The sequence below is a fragment of the Colossoma macropomum genome, unplaced genomic scaffold, assembly GCF_904425465.1.
Source record: "Colossoma macropomum unplaced genomic scaffold, Colossoma_macropomum, whole genome shotgun sequence".
Lineage (NCBI taxonomy): Eukaryota > Metazoa > Chordata > Actinopteri > Characiformes > Serrasalmidae > Colossoma > Colossoma macropomum.
In genome coordinates this window covers 27,058,155-27,083,088 of record NW_023494794.1, presented here as the reverse complement: position 1 = coordinate 27,083,088, position 24,934 = coordinate 27,058,155, and the positions used below count along the sequence as shown (strand labels likewise).

Here is a 24,934-nt window from a genome sequence, read left to right as displayed (position 1 = left end):
GGAGGCCAGCCTGACTTCTGAGCTTTGGAGATAGAGGACAGGATAAAAAAAAAAAAGACTCACATACACATTCACATTAGTCAGCAATCATTTCCTCCCAGTCTGAGGCAGTTTAGGAGATAGTGATCTTTCCATGCTTAGCATTTCGGACACTTTATCTCTCTCTCTCTCTCTCTCGTTTTGCCTCTCTCTCCTTCTCCGAGGCCCTCAGGCTTTCGTCTCAAGGTCAGCTCTGCTCGCTCGCTCGCTGATGGCGGAATAGTTACTGCCCGCAGGAGCGCGGGGGGTCAAACAGCTTAGAGGTTTTACCCTCATACTTCACTCTAGCGTGCTTGCTGTGTTAGCAGAGGATTCAGAGCAACATCTCACTTCACATTTCACTTCAGTGCTCTCAGATCTTGGCTTCAGTAAAGATTTGAGAGGAACGAAGCCACAGATTCTGCTGTTCTTGTTGTGCCACGCTGTTCATGCAATAAACAAAAAGCATGTTTAAATTGTGTATAGTATAGCATAGTAGGTGTATCACTTGGAGGATGTGTCCGGAACTGTTGGAGAACCAAACACACAACAATGTGGGAGTCCAGACTAAATAAGGGACGTAAATGATTCATGGAAAAAATTCAAATCACTAGATTAGCCATGTTAGCTGGAGATGTGGAAAGAGCTCGCTAACAATAAACTAGTTAAAGCGGCAAAAAGCTAAACAAGCTCACATACCTGCAGGGGGCGCAGGGTCGTCAGGGTCCACAGCGCCACTGTAGACTGTTTATTATTTGCATTTATAAGCTCTCAGCTGGTTTCCTGATACATTTAATCTGCGACGAGAAACTGTCCAACACTAAAAAGTCACGAGGCTGAAGTCGCTTCTCATTCTAATTTTTCCGTTCCACCTTAAATGGTGCAACAGTTACGTTCTGGTGGCTCAGGCACCATTTAAGGTGGAACCACCAGCTCCAGTGAATGAACATCTACTCCCCGCCGAGCTCTCGCTCTCTCAGATACTGATCATATTTGAGGGAGAAAATGAAAACTGTTCCTCTGAAAGTGGCTGTAGCAGCAACTTTAAAGCACAAACTACATTCAGTGTAACGTTAGTCAGCAGTGAAATGCAGACACAGAGGTTCTTTTACTCCGTATGACAAAGTTTATTCCTTTATTAACTGTCTAAACTCGTTTTTCTCTGCTCATCATCAGCTGACAGACCACTGAAACTGAGATGAGGCTGTTTTCGCTTCAAGCTCTAATACTGGAGTGTTGTACACACTCAGGTCGTCATTGTTGCTATTTGTATAGCTTTAGTGGAAGCAGCGTCACCCTGAAACAACTAGTCCAGCAGAAAAGATGTGGGAATGTGAAAGGGACCTGTCCGCCATGTCTAAAAACATTTTAAGTTCTGTTTTTCTGTACTAACTCTCACTCTCTCATTTTCTCTGCAGCGGTGGTGAGTGCCATCCCAGTGCCCACTCTGGAGAGCACTCAGTATCCGGGCATCCTGCCCTCGCCCACCTGTGGGTACACCCCCCACTCCAAATTCACTCTCAGACCGATGCCCTTCTCCACACTCACTGTGGACCGCAGCTACGCCTCAGGTGCTCAACTCCCCCTCCACCTCCTCTCTCTCCCCATCTTTCTCTCTGTTTCTCTCTCTCTCTTTCTCTACCTCTCTCTCCCTCTTTCTCTCTCTCTCTCTCTCTCTCTCTCTCTCTACTTCTTTCGATCCTTCTCTTCCTCTCTCTTTCTCTCTTTTTCTCTCCCTCTCTCTCCCTCTTTCTCTCTCTCTCTCTACTTCTGTCTCTCTATCTTTCTCTCTCTTTACTTCTTTTTCTACATCTCTCTCTCCCTTTCCCTCTCTCTTTCTGTCTCTCTCTCTCTCTCATCTCTCACCTTCTCTACCTATCTCTCTCTCTCTGGCTACCCCCCCCCCTCGCTCTCTCTGTACCTCTCTCTGTGCTTCTCTCTCTCCCTCTTTTCCTCTTTCTCTCTCTCTCTACTTCTCGCTCTTCCTCTCTTCCTCTTTCTCTCCCTCTCTCTCTCCCTCTCTCTCTCTCTCTATTTCTCTCTCTCTCTCTCTCCCTCTCTTCCTCTGTCTCTCTCTCTCTCTCTATTTCTTCCTCTCTCTCTTGCTGGTTGTCATACATTCTTAATTTTTCATGTCCCCTTAATCTTCCATCCTTTTGTCTTCGCCTCCTTTTGCTGATTCTCTTCTTTTCCTCCGCTCGTGTTTGATCTCTCTTTCTCCTCTATTCACTTCACATTCATACCTGCAGATGTTTTCATCTAATTAGCACTCTTTTTCTTTCAGTCTCTCTCTTTTTCCGTCTCTCTCCTCTGGTGTATTGTGTTCAGTGTTTAGGATTAGCCGTTAGCCGTGTTAGCTGAGCGCTGCTGGAGCTGCAGTAATAGTTTAATACCTCATTGACCTGCAGCTCTGATTTAGGAGGAGAAGCAGGTTGAGCTGAAGAGAGATGAGCTTTTATCCTCTCTCTCTTCTTCCTTTTTCATTTAATATTTATTTAAGTCCATCTGTTGCTGTGTGTACTTTGCTAGCCTCTCTTTTAGTCTGTGTTATTGTGTTTTGCACTGGTACGAGTGGATCAGACACAGATTTAGACACTAGTCACTGTCCACTCTATCAGACACTCCTACCTTGTCAGTCCACCTTGTAGATTTAAAGTCAGAGACGATAGCTCATCTGCTGCTGCACAGTTTGTGTTGGTCATCCTCTAGTCCTTCATCAGTGGTCACAGGACGCTGCCCACAGGACGCTGTTGGCTGAATATTTTTGGTTCTAGTCATAGGTCGGCAGTAAATTTAACCTAAAACTCTAGAAACTCCAGTGGCACGCCCATGGAACACTAACCCACTACTAACCCCTATGGTGGTCCTGTGGGGGTCCTGACCATTAAAAAACAGGGTAACAAAGTATGCAGAGAAACAGATGGACTACAGTCTGTAACTGTAGAACTGCAAAGTGCTCCTATATGGTCAGTGAAGCTGATAAAATGGGCAATGGGTATAGCACCAAAGGTAAGTAATAAAGGCAAACCTAATAAAGTGACCAGTGAGTACATATGAAGCTGAAGAGTCTTTGAACATGCTATATAAATAGAAATGATGACAAATGATTCTGTTTATAAAATAATAGCTCTGTATTTAAGACAATGACCCCACCAAATGTCCTCACAATTATAGAAAAACATGAGCAAGGAAACATATTCTAAAATGGATTAAAATCTACCTGAGATTGGATTTAGATGGACACAGAAGTATTTATCACAATGATGTAGTGACCAATAAAAACCCTTGAAGGCAGTAACAAGTCTAACTTGTTCTTGTGTGTGTTTCTTCAGCCATGGCAGCCGAAGGGGCGGCTCCACTCGGCCCGCAGCAGCAGCCGGCCCTGATCCCCACGGTGCAGTCCGAACCGTCAGGCTCAGAGGAAATACCCAGCCGCACCATCCCCACCGCCTGCGTACGGCCCACCCATCCCATGCGCAGCTTCACTAACCCACTACTGCCCCCTCCCATGGGCACCATCGAGCCCAAGGTCTACACACCCATGATGCCCCAGACAGGTAAGGGCAACTTAAACTAAGCGTATGGGACATCTGACAAAAATAAAGACACAGTTCCCCCCTTTACCCCCAGTGTAGGTGGTGTCTGCACTGGAACTACGATAGGGTCATTCGACAGAAACGTCCACTTTTCTATCTCTCCGTAGGAGTCACCGGTGTTACCAATCCTCATTGGTGTTACACATTAGAAAGGGAACACCAGAGACATTTTTATTGAACAATGCATTTTACAGAATGGCTGCTACAGAGCATCAAACCACATGTTGTCAATCATGGAATATCCACTAAAATATGGAATTTAATCCATTTGTATTCTATTTTTTCACAATTACCTCAGAATAAAGTGGGTCACACCAGTGACTTCAGCTAAAAGCTTCATATGAAATCATGAGCTAAATGAGAAAATCTCTGATAACTGAAAGACACAGTGGACTCACCACTCAGTTTCCTCTAACTGTCCAGTTATTGAATAATATCAAATACACTTGCTATTATCTGTAAAAAATAGACAAAAATCTGTCTATTTTTATAGATAACAGCTTGTCATACAAACATTGGTGTAAAGGGGAAAATTTTGTAACTGAGATTTTTTTTGCCAAACTACCACATTAAATTGAATTCAACCGAATGAAATGATGTCTAGGATGCTACACGTTCTAATGATCTTTTATCAGTCTACATGACAGGGGCTTGAGATGAATAATAGCTTTGTGAATTGTGCTCCTCAGGCTTGCAGTACTAGGATAAGGTCTGTGGAAACAAGTTACTGGAGTAAAAACACTTTATTTGAAGGCTGCCTACTTAGTGACTTTATGACACATGCATAAACATTAAATAACAATTAACACTTTAGTATTTATTAAGCATTAATGTCTGTATTCACAAGATGATATTAGATGTTTTATGAAGCCTGTTTCATTGTAATGACATAAGAGCCCTTAAGATCAAGTGTGGGACATGAATTCCATTTATAACACTGTTATAAAGCATCATTACCAAGTAAAAAAAATGAATTAGGCACAAACTTTGCACAGTTCTATGAAAGTGATTTTACCTAGTCCAGGTGACTCAGTATGTGCTAATGTACCTGTATAGGCCAAAAAAGTATAAATGAAAATGCAGACTTATTTTGCTCTGCTTTAAGCTTTAGCCCAGCTGTAGCCGCTTTTCTCGCATCTCCGGCAGGAAACTCTTCCCCTAAAGTAGAATAGTTTCTTGTAAAATGTCTCTCAATGTTTGCCTTTTTACGAGACTTCTTGTTTAAATTCTCCCATTCCACCTTAAATGGTGCCTGAGGTACCAGAAAGTAACTGTGGCACCATTTAAGGTGGAACTGGACAATTCAAACAAGAAGCTGGCGAATGAGAAACCGACTTCAGCTTTGTGAATTTTTAGTGTTTGACAGTTTCTCACTGCAAATGAAACATATCAGAAAAAAACAGCTGGAGTGATTATAAACGCAAATAAGTCCATTCGTCTCCAAATTATCGATGTTAGCCTTAAATCTTTCTCTTTGCCTTTTCATTAGCGACTAGCTAGGTGAGGGTCTTGTCTGTGTTGCTATGGTGACCAGCAGTCTGTGCTGATCTTCAGGGTTAAAGGGTGAATTAGCAGTTCTACATTAACTCCAGAGTTTAAGACCATTTATTGATAAACTGTGTTGAACGATCAGCAGAGCTTTATTTTACTGTAAAGGAGGATTATTTTATTTTTACCTACAAATCTAATTCAGCTGTGGAGCCACAGCAGGGCTGTAAAATAGCTGCATGCAGCTCTGACACCGCATGTTGCCAACCCCTGATCTAGGCCTATGCCTTACAAGCTCCATTACATAAATGATGTTTCATAACAGTATAAAACATGGTCAAGTATTTATTTTTAAATACGTTATTCAATGATTATGCAGGTCTCCCTCTGCATGTAGCCTTCAGATAAAGTCTGCAAAGTTCTATAACAAGAAGCAACAGGAAATGACAGTAATACTGAGCTGGACTATGGAAATCTGACCAAAACAAACTCTTGTTATTTAGTCTTAATTTATATGTATAGTAGAAGCAATTCAGAGGGGAGTTTGTTTGAGTTTTTTAGATGAACAATAAATCATTTTCATGTTCACTCAGAGTTAATCATAGCAAGCAGACAGCTTGTTCATTTACAGTCCTCGTGTAGTACAGCAGGCTGTTTGTGATATGTTGCATTGATTTTAATACAGCGATGAATATTCAGACAGAAGAGAGCTGCTCAGGGCGGTTCATGCGTTGTCGTGGTTCTTAATAAGAGGGAATGAGAGAGAGAGAGAGAGAGAGAGAGAGAGGGAGAGAGAGAGAGAGAGGCAGAGAGAGAGGGAGAGAGAGAGAGAGGCAGAGAGAGAGAGATGTCTGCAGCATCTGTGACTGGAGGCTAGTTCCAGTGAAAGGTCAGAGCTGATGTAGTTCATTTCTAGAAACTTCTATCTTGTTCTGTTTTCTTACTGAGCTCACAGCGATGCCTGGGGTCTGCTGACTGATCCTGAGTGTTTGTGGGTGCCTTTGTGTCTGTGTCTAGAGTGCATGCGAGCACAGTACTGTGCAAAAGTCAGAGACGACCCTTCGTTTATTTCATTTCCAGTCAAAAAGTACAAGTGTTTTTATTGTTCAGGATCAGGTAAAGAGGCAGTAAAGGTATTTCACAGAATAAATACACAGCAACTGAAAATAATATTATATTTAAAGTGTTTGGTGTGTCACTCTTTACCTTTATTCCAGCTTCCATTCTTTTCAGGAGACTCACTTTCAGTCTCTCAAAGAATCTGCAGACACACCTCCAAAGTTCAGTCTTAGAAGTTGGTTGCATTTTATCCAAACACATTTAGTGATGTTGAGACTCTGGGGTGGTCAGTCCAGTGTTCAGCTTCTTTGTTTGATGTGTCCATCTCCTTTTCTCAGTGAGGTTCTTCTTGACAGCTACACATCCTTTCAGACCCACAGCGCTGAGTCGTCTTCTCACAGTGGAAGGATGGACAGAAACACCTGTGGGTGTTTTCAGATCTGAAGCAGCTTGATTTTCTCCTCTCTCTCAGAGATGAAAGCTTTAAGTGCTGTTTATCTGATGGGGGCAGTTTTGGTGTCGACCAGATCCTGCAGGTGGTTGTTAGGAGCTTCCATTTTTTCTGTAGCTTTTAATCATTTTTTGGGCTAACATTATATTTTAAGCTTTAGGCTAAAACAACTTTGGTTTGAACACATATAGAGATTCACAGGGTAAATATTGCACAAACTATAGCTTAAATGGTCTGGGTAAGCTAATGGGTTATGTAGAAATGTAGCTCAATTAAATGTAATTATGTTATAACTGAAGTTTGGGTGGAAGAGCATGGCTGAAACCTCTGCTTCTTTCAATCTAACGCCCTATAAATTCATATCCTCACCTTCTCTTCCTGTGAAGAAGTGTTCGCAATCCCCATCGTCACCCCATCTCCTCCCCGTTCCTCAGTCCTGCATCAGCCCTACTACCCCTATGAGGGGGGATCTGGCCTTCTAGCTACAGGCAAAAGCTGCCCAGAACTCCAGCCCAAGTTCTCAGAGTTCTCCCCCCTCCCTCAATCAGTCTTCCCTTACACTACCACCACCATGTTGAAGGCATGGTCTGAACTCACAAACTTACCCTTAATACAGGGGCTTTATATGTACACTTACATTACATTTACAGGAATAAAACTTTACCTTAAGCAGTTTAAACTAATCATAATATTAAGCTTTAGGCTAAAACTTATCCCTGCTGAAAAAACCCACAGAAACCATTAAGTTTCTTTTGGTTTCTGATGTTTTTGTAATGTGTTTTAGCTTAGAGTTTAACCGGTTACCAATGGTTGTTTTGTATATTGGCAGCAGTATCCTTTCCTAAAAGGTAATCTGCATGGCAACACATACAACCAGCCCAAACAGTCGCTGTTTATATCAGAGGCGTTATAAATGATGAGACCGGCCACTGGTTGAAATATGAATGGGACGCTAAGGACTTCTTTACATGGCACAATCGCGCTGTCCTGCTTCACATGCGTTCCACTGCCCTGAAACCACTGAAGTGAAACTGTGGGTGTAAACCTGCGGCTCTGCAGTCAGACCCTCCTCCTTCATTATGTAGGTGGATTATCTTCTATCTAATCTTCTCAAAAACATCTCCTGAAAAATGACCAACTTGTACTTCATGGCAGTAAATGTAAATGAATTGTGGTCTCTGACTTTTGCACAGTACTCAACTTGTGTATTATCTCTCTGGAATCCCCAATGATTTCACACACTGAACATTACACACACATGCTCCAGGGTCTTCCACTCTCTGGGGAGATTTCTCCGCTCTCTGCCCACCTGCGAGCTGCTGAGAGTGGGCTGCAGGTGCCGGCCTGGCCCCTGCTCCTCCACTGCAGCGCTGGATGCTGGCGGTAATGGAGATGTACTCTGACAGACGCTGCAGCTCGGGCCCTTCCCTCCAGTCATGATTTAATTGCTTTTCCTCAAACCGTTTCTTTTTCTTTGGGAGGCGCACGGTCCGCCTCCTCCAGAACAGGCTGAGGAGACACCTGCATTACGATAACAAACTCTGCACACATAGAACTGCTGGAGGGAGCATGTTTTTACATGGCTGGCCTTGAAATGCATCCTTTTTAACCCTTAGAAACCACATTTATCACAGATGATAGCAAAAGCATGCTCTATATTTGAGTTATGAGTACGTCTCACCAATGTCTTATTGAAACAAGCGGAGACGTTGTGTGGACAGACGGTGCAGATTCGAAACTTGTGTTTGTAAGTAGAAGATGGAAATGAGCTTTAATACTCCTTACCTTTTCCTTTACTCATTTCTTTCCATCTTTGACATTCAAACACATAGAAAAGGGTCAGAAGTTCAGACTCAAACCTGTCAAATCAAAACGTTGAACAGAATGTCAGTCAAAGTTGAATTTTCATGCAATGCACTACCAAATAATGAAAGAAATGGTTTAGCAAAATTTGCAATTTTTCACTGGCCCTAGGATCCTCGGATTAAACGACTCTGAGTCTCGTGAAAATCATTATCATGTCTCAGATGTGGTGTAACTGAACATCAGACCAAATGACCTCGGACCTTTTTTCTGAGGCTGTTTGGTCTGAGGGTGTTTAGTCTGATGTTCAATTTCACGATGGTTTTCCCAAAACTTGAAGTTGTTTAGTCTGAAGAATGATGCCGTTTTGTAAAAGAGGCTTGCCTTTACATTTATTGTTTAAATTATAATATCTATTTTGGTTAGATTTCCCTCCCATAATTTGTGCCATAACACCATTACATGTATTCTGTTACTATCCAACAGTGTGGATAAATAGGCAGTAGGTAGTAGAGTTGTACTCCTGTGATGGTGATAATTTCTATGCACTTCATTGTATCACAATAGCTGTTATTGCCATGAATGGACTGTGTGTCTATTTGTGTTTATAGGCTAGCTGAGCGTCGCCAGTGCCGTTGGCTGGTCTCATTCTTTTTCACAGCTGTTGTATTTCCCCGGCGTGTCCGTGTGGTCTCTGTGAGAGGTCTTCTGGTGACCGTGAGCAGATGAAAAGAGCGATCTTCCTTTAGGCCGCCTCAGTGTTTCTCCCCAGACCCCTGCGATGCTCCTGCAGCTGACGGCCTTTTCTATTTCACCAATTTACCCCCTCACAAAAGCCCCTTGCTGCAGAGAACACTGCGTTCGGCTCTAAATTGGCCCCAATTCGGCGCGTAGTTCTCTCAAAAGGACGGAGCTTGTAAAACAAGGGTCATATACAGCCACTGGCCTCGCTCCATTTTGTTGTTCTTTGTGAAGAAACTGGGGGAGAAAACCAATTGCTCACTGCTTTATTTTGGTTGAAAGCTAGCTGGAGGCCTTACGTAAGCCTTATTTTATAAAGCAATAACAGTTCTCACTGTGTGTTTGTGTGGGTGGGCAAATGTGCGTGGGTGTGTTTGCACATTAATGCACGTGCACATAAAGTGTCAGATTGATCTAGTGAGGACAGCTGGAGACTTTTGTATTTACAAGGCTGTGCAAAAGCCAGAGACCACCCTTCGTTTATTTAATTCCTAGTCAAAACAGCCACAGGTTATTCATTTTTGAGGAGATGGTTCTGAGGACTTTAGATATAAGATAACCCAAATAACTGAAGATGGAAGCTCTTAACAACCACCTGCAAGACCTGGTAGACGACCAAAACTGCCCCCATCAGATAAACAGCACTCATCTCTGAGAGAGAGAGAAAATCAAGCTCATCCTCAGGTGTTTCTGTCCATCCTTCCACTGTGAGAAGACGACTCAGCGCTATGGGTCTGAAAAGAGGCGTAGCTTTCAGGTTTTTGGGATTACTTGGCTGTGGAAAATGCAACCAACTTAAAGACTGAACTTTAGAGGTGTGGTAAAGTAATGTGTAATCTTCTGTTAAATATGTTTTTTGTAGCAACGTGAAAAAATAACTTGTACATAATGGCTGTTTAAAATCTGTTATACTGAACTTAGTCTGCATTGGAACAGGCCCTGCATGCAGCATAAGTTGCTATGGAAATGTAGCCTAGTAAAACATGATCCCCGTTCCTGAGACAGAAAATTAAGGGTTAGATTGAAGTTTTAAAGTTAGCTGGCTAAGCAAAAAATCCTGCCTTGTAGGACAGAATGTTAACAGAACTGTAAACAAAAGAAGTAAACATTTATTAAAAATAATGATTTTCAAAAGCTAGCTATCCACAATTTTTTTTCATAGCACTGATTTGGGAAAAACTTTACAGGAGAAGGAAAAAAACTACTTTACTTTTAATGTAAGTCAATGGAACCAGACTTTTTTCCCAAGTCATTTCCGGGTCATTTCTTTTGGTCCAATCAGCATTTAATTTACACATAATGTAAAGGGCAACAGGCATTTTCGAATTATGTCAAAAACCGAGAAACAACAAAAATGGATATACGAGGTTCTCTCAAACCATATAAATGGTTCAAAACAACTTAGAAAAGAATCTTGTTACATTTACTTTAAGTTGAGTGCAAAAGTTTGAACCCCTGGTCAAATGACATGTTTTGTTGAGTGAAAATAAGTTGCCACATCCTCCACAGGGAACTTAAGTGTGGCATTTTCTGCAAATTTGGTACAAAATTTTAACATATTGGAAAAAATGAAGCATAAAATGAAACTTTTTTTTTACAGCCACATTTTATGTTTTTAAATTTTTCAATGTTAAATAAACAGTACGTGTGCAGAGCGTTCTCTGTAGAGGATGTTAACTTATCTTCACTTCAAATCAGCATGTCAGTGTGCCGGGGTGCCCAAACTTTTGCATGTGACTGAACATTGAACATTTAGAGCATTTTTCCTTCTTCTGTAAAGGTATTATTCATTGAAGATGCGAAGTTTTGTTCTGACAGCGATATGTTGTTTCTTCAGCCTGCTCTGGTGATTTCCCCCTCACTTGTGCGGTCTAACAGTTGCTAAGTCAGCGGTTTTGATGCTGCTCAGAAACGTCAGTTCACTGACTACAGAAAGAAAACAGGGCTGTAGAAATAAAAGCCTGTTTTTTCTCCATCCCATCACCCAACACTTCGTGCTGATGGAGCCTCAGGAGTGTTATCGTATCTATGCATGAAATCAGCTGATGGGCCGGCCTCGAGCGCCCAGAACGACTGGCCATTTCACACTCCATAAAACACACACTCGCCCTGCCGGCCGGAGCGTGCTGATTGGTGTGAGGGGAGCGTGCTGATTGGTGGGAGGGGAGCGCACTGAGTGGTGTGCAGGCTTAGCGTGGATGAAAGGGATATCAAAGCAGTTGTGGGCGAATTGACCTATCGCTGTTTCGCTAACACTCAAAGGCTTTCTGTCAAATTCCACCGTGTCTACTGTGACCTCGGACACAATACAAAGGCTGCAACTCTGCTGCGTAGATGTTTTACTGCTGCCCTGCTGAGATTTTACCACTGGTCTGTGCCCTGTGTTGTTAAGTTGGATGGTTTTGGAGCACCTGTACAAAAATGCATAAGCATATTGAACCTTTAAAGTAGATTAAATGCTATTCCTTGCTTTTTTAGAAACAGATTGATGTACTACATAAAGTTCACTATACATACAGTCCATATGTGGTAACTATGTAGCCAAACAGCCCTTCTTGATTTCATCATGGTTGTGATGTCACAATCATGAACATATTTACATATGATCATCTTCTCACCCTACAGGAGTTTAGCTGCCTGTTCATATTGAAGTTATATGGAGTGTTGTTCCTGCGGCCAATCAGTAGCAGGATTATTGGAGTGGAAAACGAGGGAAAAGGATCCACTCATCCAAAAAAAGTTGGACGTTTATTTTTCCCAAGGTTCCTGAGGATTTCAGTCTGAATTTAACACTGTGTCTGTTGAATTCTAAAAGATAAATAGAGGATGGAAAATTTTCTACATATTTTAGTACAGAATTGTGACATTGGAAAAAAAAAAAGCATTAAAATTGTGTTATAACTTTTTCACAGCTATATTTTAAGTTGTATTTTTTTTTTCTTGGTTAAATAACGAGAGGATGGAACATTTTCTGCAAAATTTTCTGAAAAAATGAAGCATAAAAATGAGAACTTTTTCACAGCTACATTTTATGTTGTATTTCATCTATGGTAAATAAACAGTAAGTGTGCATTAAAATGTGCAGACATATGTTCTCTGTAGAGGATGTTAGCTTTGTTTCACTTAGAAAATCAACATGTCAGTTGACCCAGGGTGCCCAAACTTTTGCATGAGACTGAACATTGAAGGTTAAGAACATTTTTTCTTTCTCCTGTAAAGTTTTACAGGAGTTTTTTAATCCTTTCCCTCGTTTTCCACTCCAATAACTCTGCAGCAGACTGTCTGCAGGAACAACACTCCATAGAACTTCAGAGTGAATGGGCAGCTAAACTGCTGTAGGATGGAAAAGTTATATGAAGATGAATTGAAACTGGTACATTAAACCTTTTATGAACATAAAAGATTTCCTTTGGTAAAAAATTGTTTTGGAGAATTCCTCAAATTTTTGCTAAATTTCTGCATAGGTAAATGTAAACAAAGCACTGTACCTTTATAGAGAAACATGCTAACCTGGATTTCTTCACAGTGGTGGTGATGGGAACCAGGGGTCACAATTGGTGTGTTTATATGCACTCAATAATCTGACTGTGATCAGATTTCTGCAGTTATCTAATTATTTAAATGGCCATGTAAACATCACACTCTGATTTCTTAGATCAAAGTAAGGTCTAGAAATCCAATTAAGAAATCTGACAAAGAGGCTGGATATCAGTTTAGTAATCAGATTTCTCAGTGCATGTAAACTCTTACTCTGATTTCTTTCGGATCTCTCAGTCTGTGCATGTGTGAAAATCTCTCCAACTCAAAGTTCTTTACTATCCAAACCCACCAGTGAACCAACACGAGTTTTAATATGTATTGTAATATGCTGATGATGGTAAAATGGTGATAAATCTGACAAATTTGGGGACTATTTTGCTTTTAACCACCCTCCGTGTAGCTCTTCCATCATGACCATATTTAAAAAAAAAAATGTTTTGGGCCTAAAAAAAAAAGAAATAAAAAAAATAACCTTCAAAACTACTATAAATAATGTCCCAGGAATCCTGCAGCATATTCATAACCATTTCATCAGTGAGGGGGCTTTTATTAATCTCTTCAGCATCTGAATTACTTTGTTTACATCTACTTTATTCAATTATGGGCAATTTTTGAGTAAAAATGCTGAAAATCCGCTGTAAAGGTTGAGAGACAGATGTGAAGAATGTGCGTGAGAGAGAGATTTCATGGTTATTCAGGGAGAGATTAGAGAGCTTGGAGGATAATAATTATCGCTGCAGCTGACAGCTAGCTAATAAGCATAAAACCCGAATGAAAGGATAGTTTACGAGAATTAGAAATGAGTTACGTGCTTAAATGAGCGTTCCTCACTGATGATTCTTTAGTTGCGCTATTCTGTCAGACAGATAAGAGACAATTCGCTCTTCAGTCCAGCGTCCACTCAGCATGGCCACTCGGATGCTGCCCCATTTGCATGTAATCAGCAGAAGTAGATGTTTGATGTGGCGAGTGTGAGCGTGCATTTCTGTACGGGTTTGTTAAAACTCGACTGATTGAGACATTGAGAGGGCGCTAATTGTATGCGTGTGCCCGTCCACTCCAGGTGATGGACATGGCTGCTGATTGGTGCGGAGAGGCTCAGGGATGGCTTGGCTCAGGCTAGGCTAATCTGGCAGCTTTGCTAAACTTCTCTGGCTAGCAGAATCACACCAGCATGTGCTCTAGAGAAGCTGCAGCAGCCCACACAGTCCTGTTCACCTCCCAAACAGCAGCAGGAAACACTCTCTGAAGGCCCTCGCTAGTTAGGCCTGTCTTGATTCTCGCCAGCAATTAGCAGTGATATCTATTATTGGATTATACTCAGCCGTTAGTTCCGACCACAAAATCAGGTCTGGGTTCCCAAAGTATTTCAGTACATGACGTTTCTTAAATGGTAGACCGAGCGGGACTTCTCAATTTCTTACTGCTGTTTATTACTTATATGCTACACTGAGATAACCAAGGAGGCTAACTAGTGCTAAAATGAAAACTAGCAAAAGTTTTTATCTTACATGTGACAGTCAATATGCTACAAGCTAATGCTAGCTGAGCAAGCTAAGGTCAGCATTTCTCACTGCTCGTCTGCTCGGATATGTCCTCATCCTCCTTAAGTAGGTTTTTCATTGTTGTCTTATTGGTGCCAATTAGTTTTGCAATCTTAAAATTGCTACATTACTAACATTAAAACCAGCACTGAACTCTGTAGAGCTGCCTGTTGTGTCAGCCAATACCATTTAATCTCTCAAGGCTAATTTCAATTGCCGTTCCACCATAAATACTGCGGCGGTTACACGCCAGCACCCATGCAGGTGTCTGAATGTAAGTGCCACATCATTTAAGGTGGAATGGGAAAAAAGAATACGAAGCTAGCTTAAGTTTCATCTAATCTCTGTCGAGACTGTTAGAATTAGCAAACCAGGGCTGTGCCTCTTGAGGTGAGTGCGGATGTCGCTGTGTTAACCCCTAAATTACTACAGCTAGACGATAGGATGTAACAATTACAGTTTGTCTGAGCTTTGTTGTGCTTAAATGCACAAGTTTAGATATCAGCTTACAGTAACTGACCCGACATGTTATCAGCCCACCAGGGTTTCTCACAACTCTCTCAGTTTCCAACTCCGGTGTTTAGTGCGCTATTTCTGTTTATTCTATTTATATTAAATAAAATGTGTCATAACATTTTGATGCGTTTTATTTTACCCCTACCCCTTGTTTTCATGTGTCACCTTGCCCATTTGGAACTGATTTACAAGGGGTAGTGGTTGAAATCTTCCCCCACGAAATGGGACCCTCAAATAAAAGAGCATTACTTCATTAACAGCTACCAGCGCTGCTCTGTAGGCGACCCTGCCAGTCTGCAGTGACAGCAGAGGAGGGTAAAGTTCAGCTCCTCACTGCTGGGCTTTAGTTACGTTTAGGGCATCATATGCCTTCAAAGAGGGGTTAAGCTGAAATCGGCTATTCGCCAGCTTCTTGTTCATAACACACTTGGAGTGTGCATCTGAAAAAACTCTGTTTGGAGGGCCATGTAGCCCTAACACTTCGCCCTACCCCTCTGTCTTAACACGAAATGGGACACCCTACCCCTAGGTGTGAAAATGTGCAAAACAGAGGGCTAAGGGCTAAGTGGTAGGGGCAAGGGGTGAAATGGGATCGGGCCGTAGTTTAATAGTTTAGCATTTTACACAGGGCGCAAGTGCAGCGATTTTCCAAAATCGTGTTCATTTCTGTCATCGAGTAAACCAGCCTAGAGCCGGAGATTCTAATCCAGGCGTAGCACCAAATTCAAACCATAATAAAACACCTCTTCTTCTACTTAGAAACCTGAGTGTGGTATTGATTGAAAGGTTAGAATCTGCACCCTCAAGAGAATCTCTGACTTCTTTCATTGAGCTACAAGTGAGAAATAATTCATATCGATTTACATCGTGGTTTTCTAATCTCTGCTTTTGCGTGCCTTTGTTATTTGTGATATTGCAGTAAGACCTGACAGCTTGATAGTTGCTGCACTACTTGATGGCTGTTAGATGATGTGGCTGCAGCCCCAGCAGGGTCTAATAAGGGCCAGGCTGTAGGAGGGTTTGCTACATTACAGTCCAGACACCCCACACTATCTGTCTCTCTCTCTCCCTCTCTCCTGGAGCAGGTGCTGGCAATTTCCACTGTTAAATTATGCAGATAATGCCCAGCCCAGGTATCTAATTAAGATGAAGGAGGGGGTGGTGATAAGATCTGGAGTTCTGCTGCTGGCTTCAATCACTGCTGCCTGTCAATTACACACACACACACACATGCACACAGTGTCCTCAGAGAGTGAGTGCCTGCTTGTGGCTAGCAGGGAATCGTCCATCTGTCCTTCTTCACCTGTTGCCAGATAAACACATCGCGCTCTGTCCTGTTTGTTAGCACCATTGCAAGCTGACTCCTGAGCACGTTTAGCAGCGTTTAGCTGGATTACTTTAGTCAAGCTTCATGCATTTGTCAGATTCAGGTTATCTCTCAGCTACGAAGTGTTGGTGAATTTTCTCTCTTTGGTCTACTTTTTACTTCCATTCACTGGCCACTTTATTAGAAACAACTACCTTGTACTGCATGAAGTGGCTTTACATAGCCAAGCGCTTGCATGCAAGCCTAAGATCTTTATACGCAATGCCAAGTGTCGGCTGGAGTGGTGTAAAGCACGCGGTCACTGGACTCTGGAGTAGTGGACACGTTTTCTGGAGTGATGAATCACTCTCTGGCAGTCTAATAGACGAGTCTGGGTTTGGTGCATGCCAGGAGAACAAGTACCTGCTATAATGCACAGTGCCAACGCTAAAGTTTGGCGGAGGAGGCATAATGGACTGGGGCAGTTTTTCAGCACTTTAGCTCCAGTGAAAGTCAGTGCTACAGCTCACAAAGATATTTTAGTCACTTATATTCTTCCAACTTTGTGGCAGCAGTTTGGGCAAGGCCACCAAGCGAGCTCCATAAAGATATAGTTTGGTGAATCTGGTGTGGAGGAACTCCAGTGGCCTACACAGAGCCCTGACCACAACTCCACCGAACACCTTTGAGATGATCTAGAACAGAGATTATGAGCCAGACGTTCTCGTCCAACATCAGTATCTGACCTCATAAACGCTCTTTTGACTGAATGGCCACAAATTCCCACAAACACACTCCAACATCTTGTGGAAAGCTTCCCAGAAGAGAGGAGGCTGGTATAGCTGCTGAACAGTGTACGTCTATGCACAGGCCGCTTTATTAGATTGTGCTTCGATTTAGTTGCCAATTTAATGAAATCTCTTGTCATTTACAGACTTTTTTGTTATTTATATATAGAATAATAATGTCAGTCGCATGTTATACTGTTATTACTTATTAATTACAGTAATTGCAAATTTTGAGGGGTGGTGAATATGCAAAATATTGATTTTATATTATTGAAAACTTGGGAGGGAGGATGTTAATTCAGTGTATGTGCAGGATAAGAAAATGACTTACATGTGTCTGTATGTGTCATATGTCAATCAAATGATACTACCTTATGCTGTTTCTGCAGGTGGAAGTCTTCCTAAACCCCAGGTCAAAACAGCCTCTTTAGGGCAGGCTGGAAAAGCTAGATCACCATTACTGCCCGTGTCAGTCCCAACTGCCCCCGAAACAGCAGAGGAGGGCCAGAAACCACCTGAAGACCCTGCAAGTGTAAGCACCACACACACACACACACACACACACACACACACACACACACTGCTTCAAAGACCAGTCTTCCACAGAACAAGCTACTCAATAAAACATAAGAGTGTGATCATTAGCAGCCTGTCTCACCACTAAATCTGCCTTCTGACTCAGGAAAAGAAGTTGTTTCCAGTCATTGCGATTGGTTCCTACAGTGGAACATCATTAATTGTGACAATCTTCCGAGATGAATCACAAGAAGAGCTGTCATGTCTCATCCTGTGCGTTTCGCCATTAAAACCTCTAAGCCAGGTTCTAAACGTCATATCTAGGCTTTTCAACTCTGCAGGGGTTCTCCAGGAAATTCTCTAATAACCACAATGCTTATTATCAGATCACACGTTCCTGCTGCTGTGAATGTAAGACTATAGATGCCATTAGTGGGGTGTGAATAAGCCTGTTTGGCTTTTGAACGAAATTTATGGCTATTTTTTCTCCAGCTTGAGACCTTAACTTGCTGAAACTTCACTCTTTTCGCTTTATTAGACGTATAAATGCTTTGTGAGTGGGTTGGTGGATGGCGAATGGTATGATGTATTTATATCTTATATACAGTACTGTACGCAAGTGTATTTGAGATTATTTAACTCCTTAACAAGCCATGGGCCCACTGGCACGGGGCCTTTGTGTAAAATAAGCCTGGAATGCTAAGGGTTTGCACAATGCTTATTGGTGTGCATGACCTTCCTTTACTTGTTAGCTGTATTAGCCTCATAGCTCCAGTGTAAAATAAATAAGCAAACTTAAGACACTTAAGACCAAATTGTCCTCAAGATTCAAGAGATTCAAGCGTTTTATTGTCATATGGACAGTAAAACAGACAGTTACACCGGACAGTGAAACTCTTATTTTGCTCATCCTCCATTCACCAAAAAGTAAGACATAAATAAAGAGGCATTAATCAGTAAACTTAATTATTAAAATGACCTGTGCAGTATTGTGCAAAGAGCAGAGAGCAATGGTCATAAAGTGACAAAGGGCAGCGGTCATAAAGTGAACTGTGCATTATTGCAAATAAATGCCTTGGCAGCATTTCAGCAAACATGGACTCTACAAGTTTGTATAAAAGCCTCTAAAGAGTAGATCAAACGTATCTGAGAGTCGTCACAACATGAGCTTCAATGGGAGGAATAAGACAAAGAAAGGCCCTAACATGGTCACACATTTGCTTAAATTTGAGTGGTGGCCTAAAAGTTCAGTTATAGAATCTTGAATATTTTATATTTTTATATTTATATTCATTTGACCTGTTATAACATTTCTTTCTTTCCAAAATGTCAAAACAGTAAAACTTTGTTGTTTATTTCCAGGCTGGTCTTAGACTTTTGGACCCCACTGTATGTGTTGATGCATATTATTTTCACTATTTATTTTTGTGAGGGTTACTTATGTAGTGTTAGGCAGTATTAGGCAGGAGTTTGTGAACTTCATATCCATACCAATATAAATGATTTTAGATTATATAATACCTCCTTGCGCAGCATCCAGAAATTCAAAACCGGTGCAAACTCACCAACTCCCAGCCCTAAAAAACTGATTTAGTCGCCAGCAGGCAGGTTTGGGGGGTCCCACAAGAAGTAAAACCAAATTACAATTCATTTTGCTGGACAAATGTGTAAAATTATGGTCATATGTTGGACTAAAGTAGACTGAAGTAAAAGTTACCCAGCCTAAAATATGTCCTGACACCATTTATTTACTTTGTGTGGTTGTGTCCAACCACAGTGATGCTGCCCAGTACACTAGATCGTGAGGTTTGTTACAAATTTGTGCTTGGTATACAGAGTTTATCCAGAGGGCGGAGTCTAATGCTGAGCACAATGAAGATGGTCAGCTCATGTGAGGGCATTTATTTTGCCAGAAACCACAGTTCATTCAAGGCAATAACCCAGGACCCCTCAAATTCAATTATGTCTATCTTTTGGGAGTCCCTTTACACTCTTATGGGAGGCTCAGGAGCCCCCAGTTCAAACCCTGCATTTGGGGTAAGCAGTAAAACATGTACATTTGATTTTTGGCTAAACTATCACTTTAATCCTGCAGTGTGAAGAAGGCACAGCAGGAGTGCTGACAGTGACGTAGGTAACTTTAGACTTGCACAAAAACACTAGAGAGAGAGAGAGAGTAATGAGAAAACGACGGAGGGGGTAGAGGGGGAGATTGCAGGCCCTAAAGGTCAGCTGACGCCGCCCCACTCACACATCTGTATAATTGGTCTGGCCTTTCCCACATCACGGATGAAGTCGGGGAATAAGAGTCTCCAGATAAACACACTGACACCCATCAGACACTTAATACACTCATACCTGCCAATCTCACCAGAGGATCGTTCTGGAGAGAGGGGCTTATTTTTTGGTCAACAGAGTCCGTCTGTGATCACCAATGCACATCTTTCATAGGTAATGGGAAAAACAGGAATGTGATGATGGACACTATTGGTTTAGAAAGCAGAAATGATGGTTTTCTATGGGGCTGCATGATATATTGTTTAATAATCCTTATTGTGATATTGATTAAAGGCCTGTGACCAATCACAGTGTATTTCTATATCGCAAACATTTATAGAATATTTCTATGCCACAAAGTGGTTAATATTATAAATGTATAAGTAACAATTACATCACTTTTAACCATCAATAAAGGGGACTTACACCAGTTTTTCAACATCTCTGCATAATTCAGTGGTTGAGATGTACGCAACATCATCCAGAGTGGTTTGATGTGAAATGGTTCATTTGTAGAGAAACCTACCAACAGTGATGTCTTTACAGTGGTGGTGATAGGAACCAGGGGTCACGATCAGTGTGTTTACATGCACTCAATAATCCAATCATAATCATATTTCTGCAGTTATCTGATTATGCAAATTGTCATGTAAACACCACACTCTGATTTCTTAGATTGGAGTAAGGCCTAGAAATACGATTAAGAAATCCAATAAAGAGAACTGGATTTTAGTACATGTGAACTCTTACTCTGATTTCTTTCGGATTTCTCAGTCTGACCATGTGCGAAAACAGACGGCAGTACTGAAAATAAGCAAGCAGCTTTACCGCGAGATGCAGCAAAACACTTTTGGAGTGACACTGAAACCAAATATATGCTTAACGAAATAAAGGATTTAAATTTTCTTCATCTTATAGATGATGCATGTTCATATTTTCAGGTAAAGTGATGCGATGTTCTAAAAAAAGCCACGACATGAAGTTTGATTTTACATTATGTTTACGTCACGTCATCTTCTGTGAGTTTATTGGCTGGTTGCAAAGCAGAAATCCGATTACTGTCTGATTCATGTAGACCAGGAGTTTTCTTATTATCATTTACTTAAGTGATTGGATTGTTGATAAATTACTGTGTTGATTGGATTACTAATAAAATCTACAATATGTAGATTATGTCTACAATAGAGTATGTCTACAGTATGTCTACAATATATACAAATATAGCCATTTTATTTATTACCAAAACCACCATTGACCCTACAGGTGTCTTAAAAATAGTGGTAAATCTAAAAAAAAAAAACTTTTCTTTGGGGACTATTTTGCTGCATGTACCCCTCCACCATGAAAAATAAGCCAAAGTCTTCTCAAAACTAGCATAAAACAATGTCTCAGGCATCACATAGAATATTTGTACCCAGTAAATCTAATAGCGTCCTGTGATGAATCTTTTAGAGGCATTAAACTGTTCAGATGTCTGGCTTCTATCACCACTGTGAACAGTTCTGACTTGGTAAGTTTCTCTAAACTGGAGCATTTCACATCAAACCACTCTGAATGAATCATAAAGACTTTTTTAGAAGTTAGTGAAATTTTCCTTTAACAAACGATTACATTAATTAACTTGCAATTTATTGATGCCTCTTATTATAAAGTGTTACTGAATAAATTACTTTGGTAGTAAGTCTTTATTTCTGGTACATAATCGACTCATTGGTGCATTTCTTATTTAAATATTGCAAAACATAATGCAGTTGCAATGTAATTATTAATATTAGTACCTTGTCCAAGTCGTGCAGTGTTAGGTATCTATGTTTTTTTTTTCATAGCACACAAGCATAAGACAAGCATTAGCATAATTATGTTTCTCTTCTCTTTGTTGTGATCTAAATCTGTGACTACAATCTTTGTGCACTGAAAGCAAACCTTTGGAAAGCACAGAATGATCCCACCATTTGCTTGTACTTGTTTTTGTCCTGCCCCTTTTGTTGTCCACTGAGGTTCAGCTTTTTTACGAGCAAAAATGGAGCAAATAAAGCATAACCAGTCATACATGAATTATTAGAAACCAAGTTCAGGCCTATTGAAGTCATTTTGCAGCCCTCAAAGCTATTACACAAACTTATTTTTAAAATCGTGCTGCTTTGATCACTCTCATCTCCAGTGTACTCTCTTAAGAGCACCATGGGTCTCTGCAAGTTTGGAGTGGTGAAATCAGTTGTTCCCTGTGCAGGCAGAGGAAGATAGAGAGCCTATTCTGAGCTCACTTAAGCCTCACAGCTTGACAGTGAATTTCTCTGAGTAGTATGAAAGAGAAAAGTGTGACGTATTTCCTAATTCACTTTTTCCTAATGGGTCTCTCTGAGGTCCCATACACTCTATGTGGGTGTACAGCCTGAAATATTTGTCTGACCACAGCAGGAGTCTAGTCAGAATTTTGTTGAGCTACAGTCAGGTTCAGACAGAATGTTTTCAAGCTAGAGTTGGGTTTGCACAGAGGCTGTTTTTAGAATTTTGTTGGGCTACGGTTGGTTTTGGACAGAATTTTGTCAAGAGACGGTTGGAATCAGACAGAATTTTTTAAAATTTACAGTCCGGACAGATTTATTTCAGGCTCCAGTTGAGTTTGGACAGAATTGGGTCAGGCTACAGGCAGGTTTGGACAGAATTTGGTCAGGCTACAGTCAGGTTTAAACAGAATTTGGTCAGGCTACAGTCAGGTTTAAACAGAGTTTGGTCAGGCTACGATCAGGTTTAAACAGAATTTGGTCAGGCTACGGTCAGGTTTAAACAGAATTTGGTCAGGCTATAGTCTGGTTTGAACAGAATTTGGTCAGGCTACAGTCAGGTTTGAACAGAGTGTTATCAGGCTGCTTTTGGGTTCAGACAGAATTTTGTTGGGCTACGGTTGCTTTTGGACAGAATTTTATCAAGATACAGTCGGTTTCTTGGGTTATAGTCAGGTTTGGACAGAATTTAGGTTTAAACATAACTTTTTCAGGTTTTAGTTGGGTTTACACCAAATTTTATAAAGGTACAGTCAGTTTTGGACAATATCTAGTTGAGCTAGATTTTGTCAGGCTACAGTCGACTTCAGAGAGAAATTTAACTGGCTACAGTTTTGGACTAAATAGTTGGGTTATTTAGTTGGTGTAAGGGCTCAGCCTGCGCCGCTGGCCACCAGCAGAGGGCGATGTTCAAGTTCAGGGAACTCCAATTCACAGAAGCCCTCAGGCTGATTAGGCCCAACCTGGCACACCTGTGGACTCCACTACTTAAGGCTGTGGCCCTTTGTCACACCTTTGTAGAGGTGTGGACCGCCTTGGACCACCAATCACATTGGTGATTCGAGCCTGGCTCTGAGCCACCTCAACTCCAAATCGCACAACCACCCAATTCACACTCCATTTCCTCAATAAATTTATTTAAGAGCCTTTCTCATGGGTTTTCCTCCCTGCACCTGGGTTTGCCTCCCTGCCGTCCCATAACATTTGGGTTGAGACAGTTTTGTCAGGATTTGTCTAGGTAGAGGGACTTGGGCTCAGAGAGAGCTGGACAGTTTTTTCAGGCTACAGTCAGATTCGGACAGTATTTTGCTGGGCAAAAGTTGGTTTGGACACAATTTTGTTGGGCTGTGACTGGTTTTGGATTCTAAATATGATGCCATCAGGTTAGGCACAATGTTCTCTGGCTATATTCAGTTTCAAACTAAAATTGCAGACCCAATTAAAACCCTGTATGGATGTTTTTATGGAAGTGTCAGAGCTGGAGAATGTGTGTCAGTGGGGCATAAGCCTCTTAACCAACATTTTCCAAGTGATTGACATTTCTGGAAAGCATTGCAACAAAGTGCATTTAAAGGATATACAGTCAACAAAGAGCAATGTTTACTGTCAGTTTAACTGTCAAACTCAAAGCACTTAGTGGCAAACGGGTACACTAATAGATTACCAATGAGCGTCAAGCCTATTAAAGCAGTTCTGTTATTGATGCTGTTTACATGTAAGTGAAATGAAGTGCAGGTCAAGCTTAAATGCATTCCTCGGAAGCACTGAGAGTTTTCCATGCCAGTAGCCAGTAGCAGAATGACTGTGCCATGCATGGATTATTTTGTAGAGCATTTGTGTGAATATAAATACCAGAACGACTAGAATGCATGCATTTAATCTCTGCATAGATCAAATTTGTGATTCATGTAGTTTGTGTCTTTCAATGTGTCTGTAAATGACTTCCTTGAATACCAAAGCTAAATTCCAAAGCTTTCAGTTTGCTCCACTCCACTATTTGAGTCTGGCTTTCCTCCAAAAGCAAACCATTAGGGTGTAGCATTAATGTCAGGTCAAGACCCTTAGAATTATGCTGTTTTTGCTGTATTTAGTAATTTAGTGGTTGTGAGCTAAACTGTCCCTGTAGCTTAGAAGAACCAGACAAATTGCCAGACAAATGGCTCAAAATTGGGGTTTTGCCAGAGTGTAATAAAACCAAGGGCCCAACCTGTGGTACAATTCTATTTCTATCATACAGATTACAGTAGCTGGGCAGCCAAAGTAGACCTGCTCTGTTTAGTAATTTCCCTCACAACCTCTGAATAACTTTGAAAGTAGGGATGGTGGTGCAGTGGGGGGACAAACAAAGATTTTGGAAAGTGTCTCACATGTTCCCTTTGGAAACTGCACCAATAAGTAAAGATAGCATAATACCACTTTTCCTTCTCCGGTAACGATATTGAAACCTTTGGTTTCGGCCAATACCAAAACAGATCTGATTTTTTTTTCCTTCTACTAATCTTTAAAATGAGCAATTTCATTTGGAGCACTTCACTTAACATGCCCAACTAAAAGTAGGCTATCATGCTCAAACTACCACAAAACTGTACCATCCCGTATCAAGCTAAGAACATTAATTTGCACAATGTGTCCGTGTGCTATTTCACAACAGATTTGTTACAAGATTGGACCAAATTTGTTGTTTTATCCCAAATGATATCTCATCCAGTATTTTTGCTGCTATTGGCCCAATACTAATGCCCTGTGCAAGATCCTTTGGATCTCTGACTATGAACAAAACAGTGGTTGATTTTTGATAAATAATTCCATAAATGCTTTGTCTTAATTTTTATAGATTGTCTGTCTTTTTTTTGCAGGTATATGAACAGGATGATCTGAGTGAACAGATGGCCAGTCTAGAGGGGCTGATGAAGCAGCTGAACGCCATCACCGGCTCGGCCTTTTAACGTCCAGGGCGGACTGCATGCGTCCTGAACCCAAGTTTAGGCAGAGGAACGAGACACTTTG

The 24,934-nt window shown here is 41.2% G+C and overlaps 1 protein-coding gene across 1 annotated transcript in view; it reads left to right on the top strand.

The window, feature by feature from the left end:
• The window catches only part of dcc (DCC netrin 1 receptor), a 400,188-nt gene extending 375,254 nt beyond the window's left edge, over positions 1-24,934 (top strand). Inside the window, exons 26-29 of the mRNA XM_036580725.1 lie at positions 1,437-1,589; positions 3,351-3,575; positions 17,240-17,382; positions 24,784-24,934. Coding sequence (XP_036436618.1) covers positions 1,437-1,589; positions 3,351-3,575; positions 17,240-17,382; positions 24,784-24,873 — 611 coding nt within the window. The 3' untranslated portion in view covers positions 24,874-24,934. The remainder of the gene's footprint in view (positions 1-1,436; positions 1,590-3,350; positions 3,576-17,239; positions 17,383-24,783) is intronic.